At 38.3% G+C, this 11,726-nt stretch overlaps 1 protein-coding gene across 1 annotated transcript; it reads right to left on the reverse strand.

Annotated features, from left to right (window-relative positions):
- Positions 1-402: 402 nt before the first annotated feature.
- Positions 403-7,305, reverse strand: LOC142358401 (uncharacterized). Its single transcript, XM_075409806.1, has 5 exons — positions 7,119-7,305; positions 4,964-5,175; positions 4,099-4,274; positions 2,970-3,341; positions 403-953 (listed from the first exon to the last, which is right to left on the reverse strand). Exons 1-5 carry the CDS (start codon positions 7,188-7,190, stop codon positions 451-453), a joined length of 1,335 nt encoding a protein of 444 aa, XP_075265921.1. The 5' UTR covers positions 7,191-7,305; the 3' UTR covers positions 403-450.
- Between the last annotated feature and the right edge of the window lie 4,421 nt (positions 7,306-11,726).

The raw sequence follows: 11,726 nt of genomic DNA on the forward strand, positions 1-11,726 counted from the left end.
ACATATTAAACCATTTTCAGAACGTAAAGTGCATCAACAGAGATCAAATTTTTTATATGAAAATAGACTGGGCCTTCGGTTTTTGGGCATGTCATACATAATGTTCATCTAGCACGTATGATAATAATAAAATTTTCAAAAAACAAAATTCGAAATTGCGGGTGGTATGAAACGAAGGTAAAGGTTAATTTACAGTGTAGATGAGTCTGAGCCTGTCATTAAACCTGAATCCATTTCTGATTAGTCTAAATGTGTAGCGGTGAAAATGTCACTGTATGGTTCATAACGTAAGTTACGTTTGAATAGAAATTGTAGGCGAATCTTGCCCGCTCCTACTTTCTATTTTTGCAGTAAATTATAGCGGCAGTTAAAAGGGCTACAGTATTACCCGAGTGAAAAATATTTTCTATTGTTTTCATATATTATTTCCATTAAAAATGGATATTTTCATCACAATTTTAAATTGTTAATAGTCTCAGAAAAGCTCATTCTAAAGTTTAGTTCGCTCATTTTTTCATTCAAATCAGATTTGTCCTGCTCGCTCACTATTGGTGGAACAAATTCTCTTCTGAATTTTGATTGGCTGAAAACTGGTCTATGAGGAGAGCTGCCTTTTCTCTTTGCAAGTCGCGCAAATTTCATCACATTTTGCAGTTTGGTCCAACGAGAATGACCCGCTGTCGAGTCGGGTCGGTTTTTCTCCTCTAAATAGGACGAAAGACGCGATTGAGGTGCGCTTGAGTATCGCGGTCTTAAGTGACCCGATCTGGCATTAACAATCGTATTTCGCCCGCTATTTAGGTCAAGTGTGAGCAGTCGTGATTCAAGTCGGTTGTCTCGGCGCAACTCGGATTCAATTTGGGTGTGCATAGTCGTTCGTGTAGCTCCGAAATATCCTTTAGCCGAGTTGATTTTGAAAAGTTCACTGATGACGTCGCTGCTTTCGAAAAGGTCTAAATCAAATTTAGTCTTCGTTTAGTTTTAAAATGTATATTCTTCAACAACTTCAAAACTGTGCAAGAAAGCGCCGATTGATCAGTTATTCATCCAAAATTTTGCAAAAGTTATTTTTAAAAGGGTGCCGATCATCCCTCGCAGTTACCGAGTTTTCAATTTTTTATCTTTACGAATCAAGCACAAGAAAATTTTATTTGAGCGTTATGGCATGAACTTGAAAACCGGTTGCGGAAAGAAACCCCCACGGAAAAAAAACCCATTTCATTTTAGATAGGAAATAAACCCCCACGGAAATAAACCCCCACGGAAATAAACCCCCACGGAAATAAACCCCCACTTTACTATTAAAGAACTGCGCATTTAACGCCTTTAGCCATGCCTTGCGGGCCATGGCCATGCCTCAGCGGCCCGTGGGACTTGATATGAAACTATCACAACCGAACAAACTATCAGAACCAAAATTAAATTTTAAAATGGGGGTTTATTTCCTATCTAAAGTTAAGTGGGTTTTTTTTCCGTGGAGGTTTATTTCCTATCTAAAGTTAAGTGGGTTTTTTTCCGTGGGGGTTTATTTCCTATCTAAAGTTAAGTGGGTTTTTTTTCCGTGGGGGTTTATTTCCTATCTAAATTTAAGTGGGTTTTTTTTCCGTGGGGGTTTATTTCCTATCTAAAGATAAGTGGGTTTTTTTCCGTGGGGGTTTATTTCCTATCTAAAGTTAAGTGGGTTTTTTTTCCGTGGGGGTTTATTTCCTATCTAAAGTTAAGTGGGTTTTTTTTTCCGTGGGGGTTTATTTCCTATCTAAAGTTAAGTGGCTTTTTTTTCCGTGGGGGTTTATTTCCTATCTAAAGTTAAGTGGGTTTTTTTCCGTGGGGGTTTATTTCCTATCTAAAGTTAAGTGGGTTTTTTTCCGTGGGGGTTTATTTCCTATCTAAAGTTAAGTGGGTTTTTTTTCCGTGGGGGTTTATTTCCTATCTAAAGTTAAGTGGGTTTTTTTCCGTGGGGGTTTATTTCCTATCTAAAGTTAAGTGGGTTTTTTTTCCGTGGGGGTTTATTTCCTATCTAAAGTTAAGTGGGTTTTTTTCCGTGGGGGTTTATTTCCTATCTAAAGTTAAGTGGGTTTTTTTCCGTGGGGGTTTATTTCCTATCTAAAGTTAAGTGGGTTTTTTTCCGTGGGGGTTTATTTCCTATCTAAATTTACGTGGGTTTTTTTTCCGTGGGGGTTTATATCCTATCTAAAGTTGAGTGGGTTTTTTTTCCGTGGGGGTTTATTTCCTATCTAAAGTTAAGTGGGTTTTTTTTCCGTGGGGGTTTATTTCCTATCTAAAGTTAAGTGGGTTTTTTTTCCGTGGGGGTTTATTTCCTATCTAAAGTTAAGTGGGTTTTTTTCCGTGGGCGTTTATTTCCTATCTAAAGTTAAGTGGGTTTTTTTTCCGTGGGGGTTTATTTCCTATCTAAAGTTAAGTGGGTTTTTTTCCGTGGGGGTTTATTTCCTATCTAAAGTTAAGTGGGTTTTTTTTTCCGTCGGGGTTTATTTTCTATCTAAAGTTAAGTGGGTTTTTTTCCGTGGGGGTTTATTTCCTATCTAAAGTTAAGTGGGTTTTTTCCGTGGGGGTTTATTTCCTATCTAAAGTTAAGTGGGTTTTTTTCCGTGGGGGTTTATTTCCTATCTAAAGTCAAGTGGTTTTTTTTCCGTGGGGGTTTACTTCCAATCTAAAGTTAAGTGGGTTTTTTTTCCGTGGGGGTTTATTTCCTATCTAAAGTTAAGTGGTTTTTTTCCGGGGGGGGGGGGGGGGTTATTTCCTAGACCACTTGAAAACAAGAATAATTTGAATTTCCTCCTGAAAAAAATGCTTACTGAACCGTAAATAAATGACTCTTACTAGTTGTTTGTTAGAAAAACCGACATTAGAGTAATTTAAAGACTAATATACGATTAAGGTATTTCGAAAAGTCAGAAAAATGTCAGTAACCAAAAAAATCGTAGCAAAAAAACTCAAAATTGGTCAAGTACCTAAGAACAGAAATTGCCTTTTATCGTAATCATGGTCCAGCCGCGTCTGAGCTCTAGTCTCCGGAGTCGTCAAAATGCGGTCAAAATCTCTCATGTCTTTCGGAAGCTCCCGGTTGTCATCGGACCCACCCACTTGATGATATGACCCCCCTCGTGTCTCAATCCTGGAACCCTTCCGGCTTCGGGCCATTTTCCGGTCAGTTGATGTCTCTTTTCGGGCTATTTGACGTTCGCGTTCCAACTCCGGATCTATGCTCTGGCATTTTGGAATGAGTTGGATAAATTCAAACAACTGAAGTTGATTTTTGGTACTGGCTTCCATTAGCATTACACGGAATAATTGATCGAGTCGTTTGGTGGGCAGAATCAAACCTGAAAGGGGAAAAAATCATCAAAATATCTTAAGAATGTCCACTAAGCCGCGGGGAGATAATTCAAAATAGATTCAACTTGAATTTAAACAAATTCATTTTAAGCCAGCACCCCTGTCTTCAATTAATTAATACTGCCTTAATTTGCTGTATTAGATGACAACTTTACCTCAACTTATGAGCAATCAAAATTGGTCGAAGCAATTTGAGTCCTAGTTTTTTTTTACTCAATTGAACTAGAGTGGGTTATATTTGGTTACATGACAATATACCCGTTACCAAAATACCCAATGTGCCGATACCCAATGACATTATACCCAATTTAGTTCCTTTTCGTTCAATAACCAGATTACAAATTAGCACTCGGTATTACAAATATGGGGTCTTTCCCATTATAGCCCCCCCCCCCCCCAACTTAGTGGTCAGATAGCCTATAACTCCCCCCAATCATGTTAATTATACCATAATGGGGGGTCTATAATTTCATGGTGGGGCTATAATGGGAAAGACCCCAAATATGTTTTCTCATGATAAAGGTCATATTTTAATCACATGTTCGGTTGTGATGATAGCCTCACTATCAAGTCCCACGGGCCGCTGAGGCATGGCCAATAATTCACTAGCAAAGTATTACGCTAAATAATCGTTCTGGTAGTTTCAAAATTACAATAAAATATTGGGTAAATATATTGGGTATTTTGTCGAATTGGGCATATTGGCATTGAGTATTTTGTCTTGACACCTTAATATCGACTGACCGAGATATTTGAGCATTTTCCTGAGAAGAGTCATGTCGTATTTGAGTCCGTGGATGTCAGTTGGGTCCTCGTAGAAGTAAAAGAGAAGTCTAGCTGCATGTAGCATTGAGAAGGATATCTGTTTATTCTCCAATAACTTCAGGGCTTCCCTCACGCAGTCGCACTGGTACTCGACACTAAACACATGATTAGATCCTCCTAGTAAGGCAGACCCAATGTGGGCTCCTTTTTCAGCCTTAAATTATAAAGTGTTAGGGCTACTTATTTCTGCGTGCGAAGTAGGTTTACCTATTTCTCTCTGACTAACCGCCTCTATAAAACACTGAAGATAAACTTCAATAATTACGGTGGTAGAATAATACAGCAGTTGAGTCAATGGTAAACATATTGTTCAGCTATCTAATAGGCTGACTAAAGTCAGGCATGCTAGCTCTATATAAAAGAGAGTAGTCTTCTCAGTCTGTGACTGGGGGAGGATACATATTCTGTATTTCCCCACTGCCGCATTAGCTTCACAAATGAGCAAAAAACGAAAGAGTTTAGATTAGGAAAAAACCGCATTATTCATCATGACAAATATCCGATGACTGCTAAATGAAATAACTGTATCTAGGAACACAAGACGTGTTAGACGTTGTAAGAAATGCCTTGAATGCGTGCTTATCTAACAAAATTGAGCTTTCTAGCTCATTTTTCACAAATTTTTCATACTTTTGCAACAAATTTCTTTAAAAAAATACGTTAGCCCCTCTTTTTAACGCGTTTTCTTAAAACCAGATTTCAATCTTTTTCAGCGCATCTTTCAAAGTGTCCCTAGGTATAATCAAATTAAATGCTCTGGAATTTACACATGCCTTGTTCTAACCTGTGTAAGTTAGTGGCCTCGGAGAAATGGTCATCCAGATATCTGGCGTCTATCAAGTCTCGAACCCCAATGTACTCGATTCCATAATCGGATACCCTGGCTCTGATATACTCTGGGATGTCATTGTCCCTCACTGCTTTGTCGAATGACGTTGCTGGTAGTCCCAGGGCATGGCAAGTGTAACGCAATTCGCGCCACGAATAAATCTGTTTCTGTGAAAAAAGAAAACATTATTATACTTTAAACATTAAAAAATTTAAAACATTCTACTGCCTTGAATAGGACAAATTTGTAATTTTTTTTATACATGACAACCTCAGTCAATACAATTCAATCAGAAACAAGAATGCTGTCTTGAGAAATTTACGTTCATTTAGTGTAAAACTTGGTTTTGCAACTTAATTTACGGATTACTCATTTTGGGATATCAGATGTCTACATTTTCTCGAAGTTCAGATCCGGTTAAACACTATGCGGTTGTTAGTATTTTTTTAATCCGGAGTTAATAATTAAAAGAAATTAAAAATTACACTATTTACACTCTTTGCAAAGAGTGTAATGTAGAGTGGACTGATAAAAAAACTACACTCTTACACAATTACCATTATGACCGAAATTGAAATGTTTAAGGATAGAATCAATTGGCGCAAGGGTTAAAGCACAAGGTGAATGTAACATATTCGAGAGAGGGAAGATGGAGGATCAATCCTCAGTACCTCCTTCCACTCTTTTTTAAATTACACTCTTCTAATTACACTCTTCCACTGTTAGTTAAGCGCAGAGACAGGGGTGTATTTTTAAAAATTTTTACACTCTTTTCCCCGTTATTTTCGGGGAAAATCATCGGCCCGGGATCTATTCTGTTTGGTCCCCTAGTATTTTTTGCGCCTCACAGCGTGTGCCTGGGGAGCGTAAAAATATAAGCGCACTAAGCTTGGGGGGCAAACAGAATAGATCCGAAAAAAAATTACTTAACAGATCTACGTGATTTTTGTGTCGGTTAATACTGAATGTAGTATTTTTTATTTATACACTTATTTATACTAAATAAAAACAGTTGGAGAAAATTTAATTTTAGACGTTGCGTAGAATAACTTTACACCTCAAGCACAGAAATGGTGAAAAGTATTAAATGTTTGAAGGTTTGATTGATGAGTCTCAAAGCTCACCCGCTCAGAAATTTTGTCATGATTGTGAAACTCAATCAAATACGGACTAAAGAGACACTACAACCGTAAAAAATCAACTGAGTTTGAGTTAATCGGTAGAAAATTTGCATTTTTCCCGTTATATCCCCCCATCTTAGTTGTCAAATAATCTATAGCCCCTCCCCCCAATTATGTTAATTATGCCATAATGGGGGGTTAGAATCGGAAAGACCCGAAAAATATGAAGCGTCTTGAAGGAAACTCTTCTCTTGAGCGATGTGACTTTTGATTCTAGAAGACTTCAGCTGGTAAAATTAAGGACCATAATAATGTATTCATCATCAAAATTCCAGTGAAATAGCTTACTTTTGAGGATCTGTTGTAGATATTGCTACAAATCAAGCGAAAAAATTATTCTTATTTTTTTCCGAAAAAAAATGTTCCAAATCATCGGATGCCATCGAATTAACGCTTTCCAATACAAAAGTAGCCTGTTTGGAATAAGAGTTATCAAGAGCGAAGGTTATTTATTGGATGAAAAGGTGACATCAATTTCAGTTGGATCCCAGAAATGTGGAAGACAGGTGAAACATTTTTCGGGTCTATCCCGCTATAGCCTCAACTTAGAGGTGGGATAGCGGCGGACCCCACTCCACCCAATCTTGGTCAACATACCATAATGGGATTATACTTCGTGGTGGGAGGCCATGAAAGGAAAAACCCATTTTTCGATAAAAAACTGTTTCAATAAACGATTGAAATTTTGTGAATGTGTTCGAAAAGTCAAACCTTTTTGGTTTAAATTTTCTAATTTTTCTCAATTTTTAACGTTTTGTGTAATTATAGTTTATTTTCTACATTGATAGCGGCAAAATTGATTCCTAGAACAATATGGTCTTGATATGTACAAATTATTACCCGTGCATTTTATTTGTTCACATGCATATAAATGATTTTTTTAACTTCATTGTACGGAAAAATGGCTCGTTATGTACATGGAGACTAACCTTGAGTGTATATTTTTCGTCGTAAAAGCCGAAAAAATCCACATCATAAATTAGTTTTTCAACTGCTGTCATTTCTAATCACAAGTTCAAAGCATTAAACTGTTTGTAAATCACGCATTATTGCTGCAATATTAAAAAATAAATAAAAACAACTTGAGCTGGTACGATACTGAGAATGAATTTTGCACCGTTTTGTGCTAAAATGATGAAAATAAAGACAGTGTACTAAAACACATCTGCTGAATATGATGAATTTTAATGAAAGCTAGCATGTCTTTGAGTGTTGTGATCAATTAATTATTCATCTAATGTACGATAGATTAGATAACAATAGTCTCTTATGGTGGCACGTATACATTTTATCCAGGCATAATTGTATGCTTTGTTGGTATATCTTTTTATTTTTCTCTTCGAATTTTAATTTATTTAATATAATAAGCGGTGATCATTAAAATTAAATTGTCGGAAAAATTAGACGTATGGAATTAACACTCTCCATTCGAATTATATGAAAAAATAAATATTATAATAAAAATTATTAAAAGGTTCTCGCCAAAAAAATATGTTTACGTTCTAAGTTATACGATTTGTAACTTTGCAGCCTTTTATGGAGAACATTGAGAATATTTTGTCATCCATTTTTTACCTTACATCACTGGACAAATGCCTCTGCATCCGCCAACGAAAGAGAGCCGCATTTACCTCTGATTTTGTCCCACAAATTAAACAACTTCCAAGTTCTATCAGAGTTCTTGTAGTGGTCTCTTTAGTTTAAAAAAACTGTGAGGTATATGTATTGGTGATGGCAATATTTTTAAAAAAACTTATATTTGAAAGAAACTTAAAATCTACAATTAAACGTAAATTTTAATTTTATTTTGCTTTTATTTAATTATTTAACAATACGCCTTCAAATTTTGCAGATAGGATATTTGGTAGTGCATGGTAACACGACACTAGTTTTGAGGATGTTAAGTTATGGATTTCTGCAAGCGCTATGAAAAGCGTTTTTTAACTAAGTAGAAAAACGAAATTCTCAAAAATGAGAGAATAACAGAAATGATATTTTACAGCAGAATTTAGAGATTTACAGGAGAGATCTGATTATTAGATCAAGATGTTGATTTGATTTTGAGGATGAAAAAAGGCTAAAAAATCAGCTGTAAATATGAGAAAGTTAAGATACAAAACTAATCCTAGCGCCATGATTTACAGTGGGGGTTGCAAGGGTTACCCAATATGGTTTGCCTCTGCAAAGTTCCTGAAAATCAGTCGCAAGGGATACCATAAAAGTATGCATTTACACTTTTCTAAGAATTCGTTCACATTTGCGGTGGTAACATAATCATTCAATACATGATGGGAAGATTTTACATCAAATGAACTAACTCTTATAATAGTTTATTAGATTCATCAGTTTGAACCGAATATTGATTCTAGACAACGTTTTTCGAGAATTCATTTATATACATTTTGTGACTTACATCAATTTTCACCTGTTATATTAATCTGGTAAGTTAAACTTTCAATGTAATAATTCTAACTAAGTTTAAGACTATAGTATGTTCAAATTTCCAGCACCCGCACACAGACTTGAGCTGATTGCGTAGAGTCTTTTCAAATCAAAACTGATCTGAATGTCTCCACCTTCGATACGGGTAAAGGTTTCGTAAAGATGTGGGCTGCCATTTTGTCAGTGGGAAAGTAACGAAGTGAAATAAACCCATTTTCAGTCTTTTCCCGAATGAGGTGAAATTTTGTCTCAATGGGCTTGTTCCTTTTGTGAATGAGTCGGGTTTGACGAAAATTGACAAAACTCTGGTTCTCCTCTCCAATGGCTTTTGGATGTTTCTGTTGGATGCCGAAACCCTCCAGAAGTTGTTTCAGATACAATGCTTCCTTAAACTGCTGCTGCCATGCCCTGATATTCTGCTTCTGACGAAGAAGGAGCAACTGTGACTTTCTTTTTTACACCCCAGCTGAGTGCTGCGCCACGTCCGTTGAGCTTGAAGTAATAGCCCGTCATCAATTTTCTGTCGTCCACATCAGAAGACAAGTCTGCATCACTTTCCCCAATAAATCATAACTAGCTCCTTTGTGTAAGTAAGTTTTATACCTTTTGAAACTTGAAGATTTTGATTGGACAGAATGTGTCTGGACATAATGCTGACTGTGAACATGATGTTTGGCCTCATTTTTTTGGCCAGATACAGAACTGATCCAAACAGGCTTCCTTAGATCCTTGATCCCTTTCTTCATCTCCCTTCTGTGCTGTCCGAAGTTTCCAATTGAAATCAGCTTGAGTCCTTTAGGGTTTGTACTGATCCATTTGAAACCGCTCAAGCATTATCTCGATGTAGCGTTCTTGGTCGACTGTGATTTTGCCCCCTCTCCTTGTCGGATTCGTCGACACTGAAACGGGTGTAGTCTCCCTTTGTCTTCCATGGAAATCTCGCCTCAACTGCTTCCTTGACATCGGAGATCACTGTCATGCTTCTTGATGCTACTATGATGTCGTCAACCCAGACCAAAACGAAGGTCTGACCCTCTATCTCTGCTTTCGCCAACAAGCAATGACCGTTCCTGCTTTTTGTGAACCCCTGTCTCGGAATTTTTTTGCCATTTGCTTATGCAGGTTGTTAGCAGCCTGTTTCAAACCAAAAACTGATTTATTCAGTCGACATACTATTTTCGCTCCGTCGGATCCTTTATTGTGCAAACTCCCGTGGTTGTTACAGATACACTTGTTCCTCTATTGGTGAGAGCAGGAATGCCATCTTGACATCAAACTGGTGCACGACATGGCCCTGCTTCACTAATAGTTGATTTCAAATCGTTACTGTCTCTGGCTTATGGTTAGACGCAAAAGCCCCAAAGTAGTCCAGTCCTTCCACTCCTTTGAAGCCTTTCGCCACATAGCGCGCTTTGTATTTGTCGAGTTGACCAACGGATCCCGATCGTTTTGTATACCCATTTTTGCGGGATGACGTCCCTGTCTCTGGGTGGTCTCACTAGGTTCCAAGTCTCGTTGTCTTGGAGCGCCTTGACTTTGTTCTTCATTTCCCGATGCCACTGGTCCCAATCGTCACCTTGCTTGGCTTCGTGTACTTTTTTGGGTTCCACATAGCCACACTCAGTCACAACAAGCAAATTACCTCTCCAAAAAATAGCAAAACAATCCTCGTTTTCGTCCCTCGTCTGGGCTCTACCCCCGCTAGCTCAAGTGCCTCTTCGGCAAAACTAACTGTCTCTGACTGTGATAAGTTCCCTGTGTCGCTGTCTTCCAGTGACTCCAAGTCTCTTAGACTCCCTCGTGTTGCAGTAGATTCCTCATCTAGCGCTGCCTCCTCAACATCCGAGGCATTTCGTTTCAGTGTTGTTTCTTGTGTGTTTACGCACTGTGTGTCATGCCACTCTTCTACTATTTCAGTTGATATGCCTTGTTTCTATTTGCTGTCATCATTTTGAGGAGCATCATCTGGGTGGCAGATCCCAAGTTGCTGTGACCCCTCGTCTAGTACCTCGGGCGTCTCTGTTTTGTCGGGGATTGAGCCCTCTTAGGACTTCTTGATGATCATATCTCGAACTGCCACCACCTTGCGTGTGTTGGTTACGTACACCAGGTATCCGTTGTCTGCTTCAGTGTAACCCACAAGCATTCTTTCCAGTGCCTTGAATTCATGTTTGCTGACGTGTCAGTCCCTCTTACTATTGAAGTCTGTGCAACCACAAATAGATAATTTACTAACTGAAAGCTGAGGTATTACAACTGGCATCAGCTCAGCTGGGCACTTCTCTCCTCGTTTAACAACCATGTTCCTGATCCTTGTTGCGTGAAGAATCGGTGCTTTCCACATCATTCAGGGAAATCCTGAGTCAATGATAAAGCATCTTGCCATCTCCAGCAGTTTCCTGATCCACCTCCCAACTGACCCATTCTGTTGTGACGTCTCTGTTATGGTCTTCTCCTGTAGAATGCCTGCATCAGAGCAATACATTTTGAACTGTTGTGAGAGAAACCCCATTGCATTGTCTTGTTTTAACTTCCCGGGCGTCTCCACACTAAGAATAATCTTCATCAGGCTGTCCAGTGCTTCAAACATTGCCTTAGGCAAATCCAGAAACACAAATTTAGCGTACTAGTCTGCAAACACAATGCAGAACCGAAACCCTGGCAGTGACTCTACTCTGTAAAATCCCATTACGTCTGTGAACAACCTCTCAAGCTTCTCTTCTGCTTGCGTCTCTGCCACTCTTGGTACTAGAGTCTGTGATCTCGGCCCATGCGCACACATTTCACAAATCATCGAGTTCTCATACTGTCTCTGGTGCATTCCTGACCACATCCGCTTAATTCAATTAACCCAATCATCTCTGCTACGTCCTTGCAGTGTCATGTTTCACGCCGTTGCCACTCATCCTGAACTATAGAACGCTGCACGATAAGTAAAACAAATTGTTTCGTTTTTTTGTTTTACCCGACATCACTTCAGGAGTTTCAGGCAGCTATTTTCTGTTCTCGATAGTGAAGTTATCTTGAAGCTGATATGCTAATTATCTTTTGTTTGAGGGTTTGCTTATCCTCACACAGCCTCTCTTTCGGGATTT

Source organism: Convolutriloba macropyga, unplaced genomic scaffold (genome assembly GCF_964194025.1).
Source record: "Convolutriloba macropyga unplaced genomic scaffold, txConMacr16.3 SCAFFOLD_842, whole genome shotgun sequence".
Taxonomy (NCBI): Eukaryota; Metazoa; Xenacoelomorpha; order Acoela; family Convolutidae; genus Convolutriloba; species Convolutriloba macropyga.

Excerpts from the sequence above, each read along its gene's own strand:
- LOC142358401 (XM_075409806.1), bottom strand. The coding sequence starts at position 7,190 with ATGACAGCAGTTGAAAAACTAATTTATGATGTGGATTTTTTCGGCTTT. Across the intron at positions 4,275-4,963 it reads GAGGCCACTAACTTACACAG|TGTCGAGTACCAGTGCGACT; the intron begins GTTAGAACAAGG and ends TCATGTGTTTAG. Across the intron at positions 954-2,969 it reads AAGGCAATTTCTGTTCTTAG|ACCTTTTCGAAAGCAGCGAC; the intron begins GTACTTGACCAA and ends AATTTGATTTAG.